The 21,978-nt window shown below is 42.8% G+C and overlaps 2 protein-coding genes across 3 annotated transcripts; one reads left to right on the top strand and one right to left on the bottom strand.

Annotated features, from left to right (window-relative positions):
- Nucleotides 1-534: 534 nt before the first annotated feature.
- On the bottom strand, nucleotides 535-7,268 carry LOC139474571 (caspase-3-like). 2 transcript variants are annotated; one of them, XM_071257635.1, is made up of 7 exons: nucleotides 7,132-7,268; nucleotides 6,808-6,837; nucleotides 6,296-6,353; nucleotides 5,308-5,579; nucleotides 3,764-3,942; nucleotides 2,799-2,955; nucleotides 535-2,185 (listed from the first exon to the last, which is right to left on the bottom strand). In XM_071257635.1, the coding sequence occupies exons 1-7, from the start codon at nucleotides 7,202-7,204 to the stop codon at nucleotides 1,962-1,964; spliced, it is 993 nt and encodes a 330-aa protein (XP_071113736.1). In that variant the 5' UTR covers nucleotides 7,205-7,268; the 3' UTR covers nucleotides 535-1,961. The 2 variants fall into 2 exon arrangements, with proteins under 2 accessions (XP_071113736.1, XP_071113737.1); XM_071257636.1 differs by lacking the exon at nucleotides 7,132-7,268 and adding an exon at nucleotides 6,952-7,033.
- Nucleotides 7,269-8,913: 1,645 nt separating this feature from the next.
- Nucleotides 8,914-17,670, top strand: LOC139475022 (caspase-3-like). The gene is made up of 6 exons (XM_071258238.1): nucleotides 8,914-9,028; nucleotides 10,630-10,672; nucleotides 11,343-11,623; nucleotides 12,143-12,321; nucleotides 15,604-15,772; nucleotides 17,112-17,670. Exons 1-6 carry the CDS (start codon nucleotides 9,016-9,018, stop codon nucleotides 17,333-17,335), a joined length of 909 nt encoding a protein of 302 aa, XP_071114339.1. The 5' UTR covers nucleotides 8,914-9,015; the 3' UTR covers nucleotides 17,336-17,670.
- The last annotated feature ends 4,308 nt before the right edge of the window (nucleotides 17,671-21,978 follow it).

The following is a 21,978-nucleotide window of genomic DNA, read 5'->3' on the forward strand; positions in this document are numbered from 1 at the left end:
TATTGCATACTGCACTGTTGGAGAACCAACAAAACATTTACATGTCCACAAAGACCACCATGGCAATACACTGCCCTTGTACAATAGAAGATGGCTGTTTGATTCATTGAGTACCTATACTGTCTGATAAATGTCTTCATGCTTGGCTTCGCATGCTGATTGTTAACAGAAACAGTACAGCCTGTTACTTGACCTATATACTGTAAACAGGGAATTTTTTGCGACCGTTTTATTATTGCGAGTTTTGCGAACGAGACTCAATCTCAAAAATTAAAAACGCAAAAATAAGAATAAATAATACATACATACTTTATTCATTGCAACATGTCATCAAATGTTGAAATCATCAACCAGAACCACAGGTTACTCAAAAAGTTAAAAACACAAATGAATGCAGAATGGTCACACAATACATCACAAATGCCAGTGTAAACAGACCAATTAGTGTCACTGTTACCTCACAGTAATCCTGCCTTCTTCCAACCTCGCTTCCAACCCCTCAGTGTCCTTTGCAATTTCATTAAAATCCTTATATATTTTGCATTCAAACTCACAGTCATAACACTGAGTTGAGTCAATTATCAATTATTAACTTTCCGGCCAACTCAGATTAACTAGCTTCGGAGAGAAGCTGTCTATTGTTTGGTAATTGAGGGGTCATCTCAACACGGCAACTCGCAAAAATATCTCGTCTTAGTATTGTCTTTTGTGTGGTATTCGCAATATTTTAACGGCGCAGAAATAAAGCTTTTACAGTATATTTACTGCTCAAAGAAGTTAAAGACCACCTGATTCTTTCATGACAGATTAACTTTACAGAATAAGAAAAACTGGATGGTTCTTAACTTCTTTTGAGTAGTATATTACATGTAGGCAGAGTCATGACTTGTGTGTAGTCTGCAACAAGCTGGGTTGGGTCCCTGGAGAACCTGTATTGTCTGATCAGTGTTTGCACACACAACCCTAGGCTTCGCGTGTTGAATATCATTACTTGTGTGTACAGCCTGACTTAGGAAGCTGTGTGTTGGGTGTCAGGTAGAGCTCCTGGGTGAGAGTTGAGAGGAAGAAGCAGGTATACAGCCTGCATCCAGGTGTCTGTGTGTCGGGTGTCAGGTAGAGTTCCTTGGTGAGAGTTGAGAGGAAGAAGCAGGTATACAGCCTGCACCCAGGTGTCTATGTGTCGGGTGTCAGGTAGAGCTCCTTCGTGAGAGCTGAGAGGAAGAAGCAGGGTGTACAGCCTGCACCCAGGTGTCTATGTGTCGGGTGTCAGGTAGAGCTCCTTGGTGAGAGTTGAGAGGAAGAAGCAGGTATACAGCCTGCACCCAGGTGTCTATATGTTGGGTGTCAGGAAGAGCTCCTTGGTGAGAGTTGAGAGGAAGAAGCAGGGTGTACAGCCTGCACCCAGGTGTCTATATGTTGGGTGTCAGGTAGAGTTCCTTGGTGAGAGTTGAGAGGAAGAAGCAGGTATACAGCCTGCACCCAGGTGTCTATGTGTCGGGTGTCAGGTAGAGCTCCTTCGTGAGAGTTGAGAGGAAGAAGCAGGGTGCACAGCCTGCACCCAGGTGTCTATGTGTCGGGTGTCAGGTAGAGCTCCTTGGTGAGAGTTGAGAGGAAGAAGCAGGGTGTACAGCCTGCATCCAGGTGTCTATATGTTGGGTGTCAGGTAGAGTTCCTTGGTGAGAGTTGAGAGGAAGAAGCAGGGTGTACATCCTGCATCCAGGTGTCTATGTGTTGGGTGTCAGGTAGAGTTCCTTGGTGAGAGTTGAGAGGAAGAAGCAGGGTGTACAGCCTGCACCCAGGTGTCTATATGTTGGGTGTCAGGTAGAGTTCCTTGGTGAGAGTTGAGAGGAAGAAGCAGGATGTACAACCTGCATCCAGGTGTCTATGTGTTGGGTGTCAGGTAGAGTTCCTTCGTGAGAGTTGAGAGGAAGAAGCAGGGTGTACATCCTGCACCCAGGTGTCTATGTTTTGGGTGTCAGGTAGAGCTCCTTCGTGAGAGTTGAGAGGAAGAAGCAGGGTCTGGCAGGGATGCTGGAGGCAGATCTGACTCGATGTGCAACTTGGCGGTTTGTTCTTGTAAGTAGGTCACAGAACTCCAGAGGCTCATTGTCAAGTTTCAGACACATCTCGCTCAGAGCTGTCAGGAATATGTTCCCTTGTTCCACGCTGCCAGTCTTTTGGTGACCTTCAGAACAAAGAGTTGAAGATAATATTTAGGCTGACCAGATTTGATTTGATTTTGATTTGATTTTATTGGCTCCTTCATTCAGGAAAAATTATAATGAACAAAACAAAAAGGTTTTAATGAAATAGCAAGCTCAGTATTCACTACAAAAAAAACCTTCCCCAAATATATTCCTGATCCTTTTTTTTCAGTATACATCTATTTTTTTTATGAAACACTCTTGAAAGATGCTTTCCCTGCAGTTCCTGCCTAGAAGCACTGACCCGCCTCACATATATATTAAATTACATATTTAGAACAGCTTTTTTCCATATAAAGAAAATATGTATGTGTTTCATGTGTGAAATGGTCAGATACAGACACACCATTGGCCATAAGAATTGGTATATATTCAGGGTAATATGCCACACAAACACTGCCAGCATGCAGGAAGTCGGTCCTGGCGTTACAAGTTCCAAGACACATGGTCTGACAATGTTTCTGAGGTATATGCCAACAGCAAGTATTTCATTGGAAATCATTTACATTAACCCCCCTTGGTGTTGAGTGTGTCTGTGATGGAAGTCAACATCAGGAAAGAAGAGTTGGAACAACAGCCAAAAGGTTAACATACCAAATGTTACTGGCGAGTACACATGGATGAAGTCACACTCCTTTGGGATACAGATGGTCTTGTCTTTGGGCTCTGTCACCACATTAGGACTGACACATGCATCAACCTCATCATAATCTTCATCCAGATCTTCAGGAGATTCTTCCCAATTGCCTGCCTGTGGAAACATGTAACAAGACGTTCTTTTTCCCGTCATAGTTGTGCATATATCCTACGTTGGTTGATTTTTTACTAATGCATTTTTCAACAAACATGATTATATCATATTTTAATTTGTAATATCTTCACTTTTTGGTATTTTGTAATCCTAAAATGGTAATAGTTTGTTTTAGTAATATTCTTTACGTCTTCAAAGTATTCACAATGCACTTTTTTATGTTGGGTTTGGCAGCGTGTCTTTGATTAAATAAGACATGTATTGTCAAACTTTCTGCACCAATGGTCAGCCATTACTCATAGAGTCATATATCTGATCATCATCAGTACTTGATGGGTTTGGGGCAGTGCGGTGGCGTCAGTGTTTAAAGCTTCAACCGACAGGCAGAAAGCCCGGGTTGTAATCCCCAAATGGATACACTGTGTGTTTGTTCGTTTGTTAAGCGCCTTCAGCAATATTCCAGCTATATGACGGCGGTCTGAAAATAATCGAGTCTGGCCAGATAATCAAGTGGTTGAATTGAGCATCGATCCACGCAACTGGGATACGATGACATGCATCAACAAAGTCAGCGAGCCTGACCACCCGATCCCGTTAGTCGCCACATGACAAATATAGTCACCTTTTACGGCAGGCATTGGTTGCTGAAGACCTATTCTACCCCTTTTGGGGGTGCTTTGATATGACTGGAATATTACTAAAGGCGGCGTTAAACCAAACACGAGCAACGGTTTCACGGAGTGTAAACAAACCCATAAGTATTGGTTACTTATTGGTCTTATAAATCTGAAATAAATTATTGATTTACATTTATAAATACAATCTTCGGCTTGCCCGCAAGTCCCTTGCATTTCTTGCCCTTGAGGTTGTCCAGCAGTACTTTCATCTCCACCTTCTGGCCATCATGTGTGTAGATCTCCCTGTTGTCCCCATACGACATCACGACGACGGCCAGCGTGTCTATGTGCTTGTAGTCCCAGCTACGCACTAGGTGGAAACACATAGCGTTTGTATGAACTGTGATTTGTAACATCATATTGACGGTCCGAACCCCAACCCATCTGCATGATAAGCCTTTTTTTGCTCTGTGGGATTCCGATATTCGATTAAGTCTCCATCAACCTATGCTTAAAAAAAGGCGACTCAATGGATCGGGTGGTCAGGCTCAGTGACTTGATTGATACAGGTCATCCAACATGGGCGCTGCCGGTATCAATATACTGTTTTGTTTTAGCCAGACATGATGACATACAAATCGCCTTCAAATAGTCGGAATACTAGGGAGTGCGTCGTAAAAATATGAACGGTCCAAAAATCCAAATTGATGCTTGGCTGGATACACAAAATTCAGATTTAAACTAGAAGACGCCTGCAAAGGAGGAAAGCCCCTTAGTTCGAAGCTATCTGCGTATTTCCTTTGTTTTAGTCTATATTGTCACAATTCAAAAACATACATGTTATAGAAACAGGAGATGACATATACCGTGGTCTGGAGCAATATGGAAATGCAGTTTGGCTAGTTATACCCCACTTTTCACCCCACTTTTTTTATTCCTTGCCATTGGAGAGCTTTGTTGAACATGTCCTTGGCAGAGTTTGGACAAATGTAGCAGCATAACACAGCTAAGAGACGCCATACAAATTATTGTGACAGGCAATGACATGGTAATCTAAAGGATTAATGAATAGTAATTCAATTAACTTTTTCTTTAAAAGGGAAAACGGGGAATGGACAGTCAGATGGAACGGACATGCTCATCGCTATAATCGCCCCCTCCCCCGTTTTCAAATCCGGAGGGGGTTTAAAAGGTTTGCGTGTCCTATGAACATGGGGGGCACGGGGGGCCCAGTCGTCTAAGGCGCCACGATTCGCTGTGCAGAGTTGCGTCCCTTGGGCACGCCAGAAACCTATGATTGTGGGTTCGAATCCCGGTTCGCCCCGATTATGTTTCTAGGTTTGTCAGCACCATACCTGTGCTCTTGGGTTTCATCGAAGTGGTACCTGCATCACTTCGGGCTTTCCTCCCACATTAAGCTGACACGCCCTGATATAACTGGAATACTGTTAAAAGCGGCGTTAAACCCAACTCACTCACTCATATGAACATAGCTCACATAACTTTAATGCCACTATTGCAAAGTTTTCCTTTCAAGTCGACCAAGGTAGCGAAATGGTTTAAGTGTTCGCTGGTCGTATTCCTCATAATTATTGCTGGAATATTGCTGGAATATTGCTAAAGCGACGTAAAGCCATACTGACACACTCCGGTGTACCAAGCAGAGTTTCTTATCATGCCTCTACTTTCTACAAGACGAGATATGCATACGTGTCAGTTTGAGTTTTGCACTTACTTTCCTCGAAGAGATCAATGAGATCTTGTAATGTGAGGTTTTCTTTGGGGAAAATTTCAAATCCCAGCAGCTGTTCCAGCATGTTAGTGATGACGGCTTCATCCGTCTTGGCGTGAGTGCGTTGTGGCATCCCCGTGGAGCTCTCAAACTCTGTGATGTTGATGACAACCGCGAGTTTCCTCCCGTTTCTTGTGACGTCATACTTCTTCAGTTCACACTCTGAGGACGTACTGTAGTAGGGAAATGATGTACTGTCATTAACATTGGTTTTCCTGAAAAGAATAAAAATGGTTTGGGATACAATAATGGACGGGATAAATCATTCCACCCTTGACGAACTAGGTTGGAATTTCCAGGCTCAATCGTAGCGCCACCAGTGTCTATTACGAGTTATGTCCCTTCTATGTCCCTCCTATTGACCAATTAGATTCCACCACTCATATTACTTGTAATTGCTCCAAACAAAATTTCGGCGCCCAGTCAAGACCTTCAATATGGTAATAAAAGCGGCCTTTCCTCGCAAAGTGTATCAAATCACTTGAGCACCTTAATTAAAATCATGAAAAGATTTGCTAAATATCTGTCGACGCCCACTTGGCGGTACACAATTTTTTGCAAATCCTTCAGTCGACCGAAATTTGCATTTGAAATCCATGTTTTTTTCGAACCGGATGTCGGGTTCGTTACGTGATTTTGATTGGACTATGCATAGACTCGTTAGTCCAGCCAAAATGTAACTCTGGAATTCCAGCCTAGTTCGGCAAGGGTGACAACTGGACTTTTATCGTCAGTTAACTCCCTTGCCCCGGGAAGATGGCTTTGCACTCGACTGGCTGCTGTTATTTCAAGTCCCACAATAAGGGACCAAGCACTTGGAGAAGTGTAAAACGTTTTCTATTTTCACTATTTAAAGCCGTGTAATAATTGTTTCTATTCAAGACCCTTAATCGAAATAGGAATTAATGAGACGTAAAAAGGGGTATCGTACCCGATGTATTTGATCTTGGTTTTAGAACTATTGCAGCTATCCGTCTCGTCGTAAGAATCTGAAAATACATAATAAGCGGAAACAATAATTTTTAACATATTTTAGTCTAGCTGAAATCTCCGTAGTGTATATGCACTTCGTATATAAAATCTCCAAGGCATATAATCACGTAGATCTATACAGTGAGTGAGTGAGTATGGTTTTACGCCGCTTTTAGCAATATTCCAGCAATATCACGGCGGGGGACACCAGATATGGGCTTCACACATTGTACCCATGTCGGGAATCGAATACGGGATCTATAAAAGCACCATGCATATTATATTATTGTAAATATAACGTGAATTCGTAGGCCTACGATTTCAAATGCATGAGACATGATAGATAAAGGGGACAAAACTGATTGTCCATGTCCCAGCCGACTGACTGTGTGTCAGCGTGGCCCAATGGTGTGCATGGCTCGTTACTCATGTTATTGGTCACTTGTTTGATGCTCTTCATCCACAACCTACCTGCCATGTTGCAAATGCCGTGATGTGTTTCTGCAACAAAATTAAAAATCAGAAAATATCTTGCAACTTAAAACAATAACAAAAATCTACAAAAGACAAATTGACCCGCATCTAACGTACTACCCTCAAAACTCATAGACTCACCAACACAAAACCCAATATGACTTCAACTACTTATAACGAATGTTATCAAGACAGGTGACATGTGTTATCATTCGGGTATTTCCTGTTGTTGTCACTAACCGACCCGGAAGTAATTAATCATTGATAATAACAAAAACATCGCTTAAATTTCAGACAGGCGAACGGGGTAGATCCACTCACCTATATATCTCAGGCGCTGCGACGTATTGTCAAGCCTGGTGATAGGTCTATGTCGTACTTGAGGTAGCTGCATAAACTGTGTATCATTTCTTGTCTATTTCTTGGAACGATATAACACACGGGTCGATCAGTGTCAATAGTTCACCAACAAACGGCACGGCTCAAGTAATTCTTGTCCTCTATATCAAGCCCCCGACACTATGATACTTGAGAATGGTATGGGATTTATAAATAGCCGTAACTGCGGGGACGCGTTCCTAGAAACCACGGGGGAATCCCCTTTGTACTAATGGGGTCTCATAAGGGTTCGACAAATGAATTCATGTTGGCATGAATAAAATTATTTGAATTGTATTAATATTCAAACCAGGGTTGTCCATTAGGTGAGCAGATTCCTCTGTTCGGGGGTTCGAATCCCAGATTGGTCCTGATTATGATCCTTGGTTTGTCAGCATCTGTGATTGTGAGTTTCACCAAAATAGGCAGTGTTGACATTATAAACATGTTTCTTACTTTATTTTCAGAAATTCGCAATGAGTCAAATATGGACAGGATTGTATAATCCTAGTATAATAGTACCATAAGTATGATAATGATGTTAGAAATGTTTGGTGCCAATCCAAAAATATAACCTTTTTATGGACAACACGGAACTCTTCACCCAGCAGGTTAATGACAATCGATCTTCATGTAAAGGACCGCCTCCGTGGTCTAATGGTAGAGAGTCCGCCCGGAGAGCGGAAGGTCTGGGGTTCGATCCCCAGCGGCGTCATACCAAAAGACGTTTAAAGATGGTACTTGTTGTTACCCTGTCTGGCGCATGGGATTGCGGGGCTAAAACAAGGGGCTAAAACAAGGTGGAAGTAGTGGTGAAATGAATAAGCAACAACTTCGTTAGAAAAAGTGCAACATAGCTGCATATGAGTCGTGTGCTAAGCAGGTGGCCACCGGACAGAACATCCGAAATCTGAACACTGACATACCCTCAGACCGCCAAACAAAGGGAGATAATTCATCAACATCAAGTAATCGTTGCAAAACCACTTGTGATCGTACAGCTTGGAAAATTTCCATGCGGCTGACGGCGACCGGCGAACTCATGTATGTAGGTCATATGTATATAAGTAAGCCATATAGATGTATTGATCTGCTTATGATTCAGGAAGAAACGTACCCCCTTGACGAACTGTTTCTTTATGTAAATATACATACCTATATGAGACGTCCTGGACCGTTGAGTAACGAAGAGATCCGGATATGTGGTATGATAAGTTATTGATAACTACGAGGCAACCCTATAATGCATCTCATCAAAATCACATAGTTTAGTCCTATAAGAAGACACCTCTAGAGAGGGGTCGTATCGAGGTGAACAAGTTGAGGATTGACATTGAGCTATAACATGCACGCGCTCTATGATAATTGGAACACACGCAGTGTGAGAGAATGAGAGAGTGAGAGAGGTGGGTGGGTGGTGGTGTTTGTTTAACACCTATTGGCGATACCTTACTAAATATGAATAGTTGTGTCAAACTTCGGCTTAGAGTGTTCGATTTTATCCGAAAACGAATTCTCAACGTCATTCACGGCTAGGCACTATTGTCGACTTCCGTATAGAGCAGGATAATAAACGAAACAACAGTTTTCTATTTGTTTTTTTTTGTTTCAGTCACGTACGTGTCATTGTCGCGATTTTAAATCCACCCATGGAGGGCCTCTTGGCATGTTACCAGCAACTGCGACGTTTTTTACAAGAAACAACTTGCCTTGATATATGGCGGCTTGACTGTCTAGGCTTATTGTTTACAGTGTTCGACATATTTCACTGGATCAATGGGCAGTCTTCCAAAATTGAACAGCTGAAGCGTGTTTAGAAAATCCAACATGGATGACGGAGGTAAGACAGCTAGTCTTTAAATGTCGACCGAGTTGAAATCAGTCAGGCGGGTCGCTAATTGTTTCTGTCTCAACTGAGCGTGAATATAATCCTTCATTATTATTGATATCGATGGGTATGCCGAAATTATTATGTGATCAATGAATACTGTGATAATTATGCCTGCTTGGTATCTTTGCAACATGCTATTCACTATACCCGTGATTATACGGGGTACAATAGGTCTTCAGCAACCCATGCTTGCCGTAAAAGGCGACTTTGCTTGTCGTAAAAGGCGACTAACGGGGTCGGGTGGTCAGGCTCGCTGACTTGGTTGATACATGTCATCGTATTCCAATTGCGTGGATCGATGCGCATGACGTCAATCGCTGGATTGTCTGGTCCAGACTTGATTATTTACAGACCGTCGTCATATAGCTGGAATATTGGTGAGTGCGGCGTAAAACAACAAACCAACCAACCAAGCTATTCACTACGTAAGTGTAGCGCAGTTGTGTTGAAACTCAGGGGTGTTGTATTGTGTTAGCGAAGCAGACGACAACAGGATTATAAGATCACGGTTTAGGATTATTTCATTTTAAGATCTGGATCACAATTTTTACACACCCACATTTGGTTCGGCCTACTATTATCATCCAAACAGACTTTGATTTTATAGAAAAAGAACAAATATATAGAGAGAGTGAGTGAATATGGTTTTACGCCGCTTTGTAGCAATATTCCAGACGGGAACGCCATGAATCATGTTTCTAGATTTGTCAGCACCATACCCGTGATTGTGAGTTTCACCAGTAACTCTGAAACCTGCATGACTTCGAGCTTTCATCCCACATGAAGCTGACACGCCGTAATGTAACTGGAATTTTGTTCAAAGCGGCGTTAAACCCAACGCACTCACTCATTGCCCATACTTGCCGTGAACGGCGACGATGCTAACTAACGGGATCGGGTAGTCCGACTCGCTGACTTGGTTGATGCACGTCATGGATCCCATTTGCGTTGATCGATGCTGATGGTGTTAATCACTGGGTTGTCAGGTCCAGACTAGACTATTTACTGAACGCTGTCATAGAGTTGGAGTATTGCTAAGTGTGGCCTTAAACAACATAAAACAAACAAATAAATACTCACTCGTTGCCTGGCCATAATGTAGCTTGACTATTGCTGACTGTGGCTCAAAACAACATTCACTCACTCACTTAAAAAAACATATCTACTGATTATCATTAGCATACTAACACCCCTCTCTTGGCATCCGACATACCACTTAATTTGTCTTGGCAACCAACTTAAGATCTCTTGATCAGTGTACACAGCTGGTATTTATTAATTAGATTTAGAATTTACAATGAATGCATAACCATGCGTGTTCATAAGACTTGAGATAAATATTTTATTGATTTGTCACTTTTTGAACAAAAAAAAGGTGTTAATCAGCGTACCAGATAAACATTATCAAGTCATGGCATCCAGCGTAGTGCACTGCGGCATTGCAATGCAAAAAGGAGTTGACACACTCTGTCATAGAGATATAATCTGTTTTCGAAGTCTTTTGACTTGTTAATAATGTACTTTACGTCTGTTCTCAACCCCTTCGACAGGCTTTGACGAGGTGGACGCTACCTGCTGGACCAACGCTCCTGTGTAAGTTGGATCCTTAGCATCTCTGTCTGTGTGCGTGTGAGGATTCGAGCGCATGGTTATTGTACGTATGTGATATTATATCTGGTGTATAAGCTTCAACGTGCGTGCGTGCTTATTTTAGTAACCCGACTCGTATGTAAAGGATTGACTCAACTGTGTCATATCTCCATGTTATAATTGACGCTGGGCCCATGTCCTACCGCATTAGCTGCTTTATTTAGGTCGTAGGGGAACGGATGGCCCAGGCCTCAAAAGGCGCCGCAATTCGCTGAGCAGAGTTGCGTCCCTTGGGCACGCCAGCAACCTATTTTAGAGGGTTAGAATTCCGGTTAGCCCCAATTGTTTCCAGGTTTGTCAGCACCATACTCGTGCTCGTGTTTTAGCAAAGTGGTAAACGTCCTGCATCACTTCGGGCCTTCCTCCCTCATTTAGCAGACACGCCATGATGTAACTGGATTACGGCGTTGAACCTAACTGACTCACTCACTCCTTTCGATTGTATAATTTTCACAGGATTGGTTGGAAAAGGATATTGTGCAAATCTAGTATTTATGGGCTCTCTCCCATTAACAAAGTCGTTTTTACATGGTCAAGTGCAGCATGGTACTGTTCTCGTGATGACGCTTTGTAACGCACAAGCTTTAAAAGTGAAACATGTTTCTGTCCTTAGAGCAACGCCATCAGCCCCGAGTCACAACGTGCATGCCCGTACTAAAACCTCCTCAAAGGGTTTCGGTGACATCACTTCCGGTCCAGTCCAGTACAAGCTGAACCGTCAAAACCGAGGCTTGGCACTGATAATATGCAACCAGAGCTTCAGCACAATCAGCAGCCGTAACGGAGCCGAGGTGGATGCCAAGAGAATGACAGATACACTTGTCAGGCGCGGCTTTGACGTCGACAAAGTCGAAGACGTTACAGCGGACACGCTGCAGGCTTGTCTCATGTCGAGTGAGTGTACAGGACTTGTACACAGGAAGCGTATCAGTCTGAGTCCCCCATGCATGTCCCCCTTGATCTCCTATAATACAATTGTCTCGGTTGATTTTAGTGGAAAGCGTATGCTCCTGGCTGCGTCACACCATAAGATGTAAGAAGATGGTACTTGTTGTTACCCTGCCTGGCGCTCGACATAAAGGGACAAAACAAACAAAGGACATGTCGGAGTCAGTGTCCTGAGTATTCATGTTAAAACTATGGCACAATCTCTCTCTCTCTCTCTCTCTCTCTCTCTCTCTCTCTCTCTCTCTCTCTCTCTCTCTCTCTCTCTCTCTCTAACACACACACTGACCCCAAATGAGCGATGCTCATGATGTTAATCACGGGTTAGTCTGGTCCAGACTCGATTATTTACAGACCGTCGTCGTATAGCTGGAATATTGAAGCATTGGCGTTGAACAACAAAAATGCATTGATCTGCCAGGGCACAGTACATCATTTTGGTCAAACTAAAACACTCTTCTCATCCAGAAGCCGCATCGGACCACAGCAAGCGTGACTGTTTCATCTGTGTCATCATGACGCACGGCTCTGAGGACCACGTGACGTGCACGGACGGGCGAACAGTTCACATGAAGACTCTCATCTCGTATTTCGCCGGCGGACGTTGTCCGACACTGATTGGGAAACCGAAGATATTCATCATCAATGTAAGTCTTCCAAGATATTTTGATTCTTTTGTTAACCTGTTTTAGAATTACTACTTATTATTTATAGAATACAATATTATATGAATCGTATTATTGACATTGTTCTGCTACCCAAGACATACTGGAATGGAATATAGTGAGTGAGTGAGTGAGTGAATATGGTTTTACGCAGCTTTTAGCAATATTCCAGCAATATCACGGCGGGGGACACCAGCAATGGGCTTCACACATTGTACCCATGTGGAGAATCGAACACGGCTTCTCGGCGTGACGAGCGAACGCTTTAACCACTAGGCTTCCCACCGCCCGAAATGGAATATATATAATAACGGAAACTGTACTGTACATCATATAATTTATTAAAAATATGTTTTTTTCTGAAATTTAATGATGCAACTCTCAATACATATTCATGAAGACATCCCCTCGAGTTTAAGGCCGTGATTGACAATTTGTACATGCATGTGCATGCCGGGCTCACGATGTAGGTGTTTGTTCAATCTCATTAAAATCAGACCTTAGTTCTCGCTACCGCGAAACAAAGATCTGAAGACATCCCATTAGGGTTCACGTCAGAACGACCTTTCATCCGACCAATGAGAGCGTCGCTTACCAGATCATGAAAGTGACAGTCGGAATGTGATTTCTAATCATACAACCTCGAAAACTTTAACATGGGGTATTCCGAACGATAGTTACGGGTTTAACGACTGAATCCATACAATCTAGACCATCAATGAGCCATTCCAGAATGTTCTTTTGTTTAGGTTTCAAATTTGTAATCGAGAATTTGTCAAACTATGTTTCGAAGCGTAGTCGCCAATTTGAAATTAGTGCCGTAAAGCACGAGAAAGCTGCCTTCTGATTGGTCATTCTATTGGTCGGTCAAAGTTCGCGCAAGGTCGGTCTGACGTGACCCGTAATGGGATTGGTGTTTGTTGGAAGCATGATACTCACACACGTGGTTTTTGATCGCGAACAGCACACACTGATTGTTGAGCTATCAGTTGCTCATACAAACACTTTGTTTAACCGTATAGCCCCTACGCAATGCCACGGCTTGAGAAAATCAACGTCTACCCACCGTTGGTATACTGCAAACAGGAATTGCGCAAAACGAAGTTGACAGGCATTCTAATGTTGATCGAAACACAATATCCTCTCTTTGGAGACATTAGCTAAAGCAGGGCAACACTCATGACTTGACAAGAGCTGGTCGTCCACGTGTGACGTCACGTCAACAAGACAACCGTATTCGGTTGGTGCATCGAAGGAATCGACACCAAACTGCCACGTTTACAGGTCGGACATTTCCTGGGCAGACCAGTTTGTGGCAGAACGGTACACAACCTATTGGGGGAGCACATGATCCGGCTCCGACCTCCATTAATGCTCCCAGCTTTGCTTTCACGTCAGGCCCGCTTGCTTCAGACAGCCTCTGAGGTTCAGAAGACAGAACACAGATAGAACTCAACTGATCGTTGTTACCTAAGTTGAATTTCGCATTTGTAAATATACATGTAGTCTGTTATGTTCGGTGAATTTGCTTTGACAGCACATCTCGTGAATACTTTTACATAATTTGAAATTTGTTTGGTGCAAACTGTCAGTGAAAATATTTGAAAATTGTTTTGAATTTACATTGAATAAAACTCTCAGTAGGTAGAATAGGTCTTCAGCAACCCATGCTTGCCGTAAAAGGCCGCTATGCTTGTCGTAAGAGGCGACTAACGGGATTGGGTGGTCAGGCTCGCTGACTTGGTTGATGCATGTCATCGTATCCAAATTTGCGTGGATCGATGCTCATGATGTCAATCACTGGATTGCTAAGTACAGCGTTAAACAACAAACAAACGAACAAAACAAACCAAGGCGACAGTGACTCCCAGCATAACCAGAAAGAGCAATCTTGGTCATCAGTAAGAAGAAGCTGTAGTACAGTTATACATGATGGCCGGCTCCTGTAGTAAACGTAAGGAACTGCAGGCTGCGATGACACATGGCAGTTGACGCCATTTACTTGAAAGTAGCCACATTTAGCGTAACTGATGCTAATCCATACAGACTAAATATTGAAAAGCTTGGTCAAGGGTATGCTATGGGTTGACTCAGATTTGGAAATGATGTCAATATTTGATAATATCATCCAATCATATACGTTCTACTTTCTCCATATTAGGGGCGGTCGGGTAGTCTAGTGGTTAAAGCGTTCGCTCGTCATGCCGAAGACCCGGGTTCGATTCCCCACATGGGGCCAATGTATGAAGCCCATTTCTGGTGTCTCCCGCCGTGATATTGCTGGAATATTGCTAAAAGCGGCGTAAAACCATACTCACTCATTCGCAACATCCAAACGAAACTCTTTCGGGTTACAATACTGCTTAAACTGGTTCTGACTAATTTTGTGGAGCGGACCTGTTGCTACGGGACAGTTAAGAAGTGGATGAAAATCGTAATTCCTTATAAGTTTGGTTAGGGCGGTAGACTGTCTGACAGGATCAACCTTTCACGTTTTGTACGGTTCAAGAAAAATAGATAACAGTTCTAATCTCATACTTTACTTTGAAAATGAACGGCATCTCAGACAGGTTCAATGAGTTGAAATGCAAGGAAGATCGTACTTGTTCAAAACCGTCTTAGGCGTGTTGGTCTTGTGCATATGTGCTATACCTTAAATGTTTCGTACAGGGCGACTATGGGATGTGTTCTTTCTTAATGTAAGAATCCATTTTGAGGATGTTAGCATTTCTGTGATTAGTTTTATATGGTGGTTGGGTATATGTCGTAAGACTTAAGAAGTTTTACAGTTTTCTGCTCTCAAAGGACAGGATCGCCCCCGTGTTGTTACCCTGCCTAGCGCTCGTCATTAAGGGGATAAAACAAGACTGGTCGGCTCGGAGTCGGTATACTGTGTGTAAGTGAGGTATCCATGTTAAACTGAGGCATGGTACCCAGTGGGATAGCATTATCAACCGACATTAGCACAAGCAGTCACACACACACACACACACACACACACACACACACACACACACGTCGCTATATAAGTGCAATAGCCAATTTCAGTTCACCTCAAGGGACAGACCATCACATACCAAGGGAGGTAATTCACCATTCACCAGTTGTATTGTGAGGGCCCCTGTACAATATGTCCGATCGACTCAAACAAAAAATAATATAGTGCCTTGTCGAATCGGGTCACGATAGGAATCTGCCTGTGTGCGATGTAAATACTCACAATATATCGTTTATAATTCGTTTGTAATACCCTGGTTGTTGCAGGCCTGTCAGGGCGATCAGGTGGACGAGGGACAGGATGTTGCTGATGCTGCAGTCTTCTCTGACAGTAAGGATGATGAAGATGACGACAACGACAACGAGAGTGAGGAAGGTCTTTTCCAGAACCTACCCTACGAGGTGGACTTCCTGTACATACACTCTACAGTGCATGGTGAGATAGCCCCCTACTGTAGTCAGTTGTTTCGTCTTTTGACGTCTACCCAACACAGCCTACTTATCTTATATAGCTGTAGGTGTCAAAATACCATACATATTTCATATATATTTTTCTTAAATATTAAAAAAAAATTTTTATTCACATTTCAAATAAAATACAATGTGTAGCATTTCATCAATTATACATTATTCAAAAAACAATCCCTTTACATCAAGCTTTCAAAACCTTTTGCAAATATAGACAATCATTAAATATGATATCGTGCTAGTATTCTTTGCTAGGATTGAAAAGTTTGTGGAAGGAAGACTAAAACTGAAAGAAATCTGTATAATTGCAATTTGAGAATGCAAATAACTTGGTCATATTGTAGTATCTAATCACTTCACGTTGAAAACGTTTCAACTTTAGCTGATAACCCTATCGTGATTATTTACACATAATAAATTTGTAATATAATTACATTGAGAGAGTTTTTATTCTTCCCCTTAAATCCATATAAAATATTCTCATATTTCATATATGATATGTTCACAACAAATAAGAGTTTTCGTCCTTTTAGTTATGAAAATAGGTCGCACGTCACCGCGAACGCATACCACTGTATAACATGGGCGGATACAGAAGGGGGAAACCTTCGCGATTTCCCCCCGACACGAAAACATAGGCAATCATTGGTTAAAAGATCAAATAGACATATTCGTCTCAACAAAGACAGGCAGCGGTAAATCACTTTCATAGGAAGGTGCACCATTTGTGGATGTTGACCTAGTGCAACGTTCTCTGATTGGACTATCGATGTGTGCTATAGTCATATCATATTTACGCCGCTTTGAACAGTATTCCATGATTTCACGGCGTGTCTGCTTAATGTGGAAGGAAAACCCGAAGTGATGCAGGTCTCAGACGTTTACCACTTTTGCGAAACCCACTAGCACGGGTATGGTGCTGACAAACCTAGACACATAATTTGGGCTAACCGGTTTTAGAATCCAGAATCAAAGGTATCTGGCGTGCACAAGGGACGCAACTCCCTTTGACGACTAAAATCAGCATCGAACTCTATTGGAACGTTATGAAGGAGTGAATCGTAGCTATGTGATTGTATAACGGCGATCAGTATCGGTGATGGAGGAATATAGAAACCTGCATTTGAAGCACTGACTGTGGAAACGTGTTTGAGTTAATTCGAATAATTCCAGGTCACCAATGACAATCAGATTCTGAACATATAAGTTTATTGTAAAAAATGAAAACGAGGAGGAAAGATGTGAAGAAGTATTGAACATTTTTGTGACCAAATCTTCCAATGTTTTCTAACGTGTATTCCCATCAGGTTACTTCAGCTACCGGAATGTAAAGAGCGGTTCCTGTTTCATCCATACCTTGTGTGACGTCATGGGGGAATATGGCGGACAGCTTGAGATCTGCAAACTCCTGACGCTGGTAAACAGACGGTTGGCGGTTAATTTCAAGTCGAATGCCAGACAGCAGGAATTTGATTCCAAGAAACAGTGCTCTTGTTTCTTATCCTTGTTGACGAAACAGTTGTATCTGTGACGACTTTCTATCTGTGCCCACAGTAAGATGGACTTTGTTAATTCATAGGTGACAAACACAAGTCTTAATGTAACGATTAACCGATTTATCGGAGGATGGCCGGTGTCCATGGACATCGATATATATAAACTGACGCTGGACATAGACATTATCATCCAACAAAATAATGTTAATCATTTACTTTTATTCATCTCTTATATTTTTAACAGGCAATAATCGAATATTCCGTGCTTGCTTCTTTACACCTTGTCAAACCAGCTGCTGAAATCACTAGGCTGGCGTGAAGGCGCAATCTTCATGCCCTACAGTGCAAGGAGTGAGTGAGTGAGTGAGTGAGTGAGTGAGTGAGTGAGTTTGGTTTTACGCCGCCTTTAGCAATATTCCGGCAATATCACGGCGGGGGACACCAGAAATGGGCTTCACACATTGTACCCATGTCGGGAATCGAACCCGGGTCTTCGGCGTGACGAGCGAACCCTTTAATCACAAGGCTACCCGACCGCCCCACAGAGCGAGGAGTCTAAATTGATGGGCGTTATAAGTACCTCTCAGTTGTTGCAATACCAGTAGAAAATTTGAATCTATTTGAAAATCGTGTTAAATCTGTCGCAGTATGATTGAGGTGAGGAGAATGGAGTTCAACAAGATTATTGCACTTGTACAACGACGTTCAATCGTGTGTGTGTGTGTGTGTGTGTGTGTTTGTGTGTGTGTGTGTGTGTGTGTGTGTGTGTGTGTGTGTGTGTGTGTGTTTGTGTGTTTGTGTGTGTGTGTGTGTGTGTGTGTGTGTGTGTGTGCGTGCGTGCGTGCGTGCGTGCGTGCGTGCGTGCGTGCGTGCGTGTGTGTGCTTGTCCGGACTAATGCCGGTTTTATTGCTCTATGCACTAGACCACTTAGGCGGTCTATTTACTTGTCTATTCTCGCTTTAAGGCGTCGCAAGGAAACGAATGGAAAGTGTTTGTGGTACTACTGCTGTAGTCAGTGAGTAAGTGAGTGAGTATGGTTTTACGCCGCTTTTAACAATATTCCGGCAATATCACGGCGGGGGACACCAGAAATGGGCTTCACACATTGTACCAATGTCGGGAATCGAACCCGGGTCTTCGGCGTGACGAGCGGACGCTTTAACCACTAGGCTGCCCGACCGCCCCTTTACTGCTTTAGACCATCGAGCCCTCATTTCAAGCTTTGCTTAATCCCAACATGATAATCCAAAAATTAATTCACCCTGGCCTTATTGCTTATGATATTATTCATACACGAGTGTTTGCTCTCATTCATGTATACACATTTGTTTAATATACAAGTAAATATGTTGTCCTATTTGACAAGAACATGTATAAACATTGAATAAAGTGTATTAACGTTATTTTGTGTTATTGAGTCTTGGGTGAGTCTTAGAGTGAGATTGACTTGAGACCGCTTTAAAGTGTAACCAGTATCCAGTTCTACAGCTGTAGAAGTTTACACATTTGGTGAAAACCGCTTAGCTAAAAACTAGGGCCAGCCAAGAGTCTTACCCGGGACGAATGACGCAAGTGTTAGCGGTATGACTCTGTATCCAGCTTACTGCAGCACCCTCCAATATATATATATAGGATATATACTACACTAAATATATTACGCTGTAAACACCACTCTATATACCATACTGGGGCTACCCATACGGTCTCATAAGTGGTCCTCTCTTTTTTAAATTCTAACTTTTGTCCATTTAAGATTTGATATCTTAGAATTATATTCAAATGTTAAACATGTATGTGTTACCATTAATGGTCGATTATCTGCACCATTTATGAGAATACAGATGAACCCAAATTTGATGTCATTTAGCACTCTCACAGCACTACACAATGACACTAGTGAATCACAGCACTAAACAATGACACCAGTGAATCACAGCACTAAACAGTGACACCAGTGACTCACAACACTACACAATGACACAAGTGACTCACAACACTACACAATGACACCAGTGACTCACAGCACTACACAATGACACCAGTGACTCACAGCACTACACAGTGACACCAGTGACTCATAGCACTACACAATGACACCAGTGACTCACAGCACTACACAATGACACTAGTGACTCACAGCACTACACAATGACACCAGTGACTCACAGGACTACTCAACGACACCAGTGACTCGCAGCACTACACATTGACACCAGTGACTCACAGCACTACACAATGACACCAGTGACTCACAGCACTACACAATGACACCAGTTACTCACAACACTACACAATGATACCAGTGACTCACAACACTACACAATGACACCAGTGACTCACAGCACTACACAATGACTCCAGTGACTCACAGCACTACACAACGACACCAGTGACTCACAGCACTACACAATGACACCAGTGACTCACAGCACTACACATTGACACCAGTGACTCACAACACTACACAATGACACCAGTGACTCACAGCACTACACATTGACACCAGTGACTCACAACACTACACAATGACGCCAGTGACTCACAGCACTACACATTGCCACCAGTGACTCACAACACTACACAATGACACCAATGACTCACAGCACTACACAACGACACCAGTGACTCGCAGCACTACACATTGACACCAGTGACTCACAGCACTACACATTGACACCAGTGACTCACAGCACTACACAATGCCGCCAGTGACTCACAGCACTACACAATGACACCAGTGACTCACAGCACTACACAACGACACCAGTGACTCACAGCACTACACAATGTCACCAATGACTCACAGCTCTACACATTGACACTAGTGACTCACAGCACTACACAATGACACCAGTGACTCACAGCACTACACATTGACACTAGTGACTCACAGCAATACACAATGACACTAGTGACTCACAGCACTACACAATGACACCAGTGACTCACAGCACTACACAATGACACCAGTGACTCACAGCACTACACATTGACACCAGTGACTCACAGCACTACACAACGACACCAGTGACTCACAGCACTACACATTGACACTAGTGACTCACAGCACTACACCTTGACACCAGTGACTCACAGCACTACACAATGACACCAGTGACTCACAGCACTACACATTGACACCAGTGACTCACAGCACTACACATTGACACCAGTGACTCACAACACGACACAACGACACCCGTGACTCACAGCACTACACATTGACACCAGTGACTCACAACACTAAACAATGACACCAGTGACTCACAGCACTACACAGTGACTCCAGTGACTCACAGCACTACACAATGCCGCCAGTGACTCACAACACTACACAATGATACCAGTGACTCACAGCACTACACAATGACACCAGTGACTCACAACACTACACAATGACACCAGTGACTCACAGCACTACACAATGACACCAGTGACTCACAGCACTACACATTGACACCAGTGACTCACAACACGACACAACGACACCCGTGACTCACAGCACTACACATTGACACCAGTGACTCACAGCACTAAACAATGACACCAGTGACTCACAGCACTACACAATGACACCAGTGACCAACATGGGTACAATGTATGAAGCCCATTTCTGGTGACACCTGTCGTGATATGGTATATACTGGAATGTTGCTAAAAGCGGCATAAAACCATACTCACTCACAACTCTACACCCTCAGTGTGGTGAATGCATTGCACTGGTGTGGCACTCGGCCAAAATTCGATATATTTAGAAATAAATGTCTGCCAGTAATGTTTTTTCTGTTTTCTTTATGATGTTTTTTTTTTAACCAAATATGCAAAAATACGGCATCAATCCATCCTGTACACACAGTTCGAAGTTTGATCAATATATACAGATATATTGTCCACAAAACTAAATATTAATACCAGTTATCTTGTATTCACGACCACAGACTTTTAAACATATTAATTCAGTATATGACATTTAACGTAAGGATTTTACCTGCGCATCCTACAATAATGGGAGGTTGGTAATACTGATATACGATAAATGAGGTAGGTCGGGTAGCCTAGTGGTTTAAGCGTTTGCTCGTCACGCCGAAGACCCGGGTTCGATTCCCCACATGGGTACAATGTGTGAAGCCTAGTTTCTGGCATAAACAAAAAGTAATACCATTACATTATAGAAATATACATGTACGTTCAAAATCACCTGGACTTTCAGACCTGGAGCTTTATCTTTTGGCATCCGGCACATTGTCTTGACATCCAATTGAAGAATTGAAGAATTAAAGAATTTAAGAAGTCAGTCTTCACAGTTGGTACAAGTATAATACATTAGGATTTTTACATAAAATGCATGACCGTGCGTTCTCAAAAGCTTAGAGCTGAATTTGTATTATTTATTTTAATTATCTGTGTGGCATCGGCGTACTAGATAAAAATCTTATGGCATCAACCCGTGAATATCCGGGGTAGAATATGTCTTCTGCAACCCATGCTTGCCGTAAAAGGCGACTATGCTTGTCGTAAGAGCCGACCGTCCGTTAGTAACGGGATCGGGTGGTCAGGCTCGCTGACTTGGTTGATGCATGTCATCGTATCCCTATTGCATGGACCGATGCTCATGATGTCAATCACTGGATTGTCTGGTCCAGCCTCTTTTATTAAGAAACGCCGTCATATAGCTGG

The sequence above is a fragment of the Haliotis cracherodii genome, unplaced genomic scaffold (genome assembly GCF_022045235.1).
Source record: "Haliotis cracherodii isolate W230 unplaced genomic scaffold, xgHalCrac1.p SCAF_3, whole genome shotgun sequence".
Classification (NCBI taxonomy): domain Eukaryota; kingdom Metazoa; phylum Mollusca; class Gastropoda; order Lepetellida; family Haliotidae; genus Haliotis; species Haliotis cracherodii.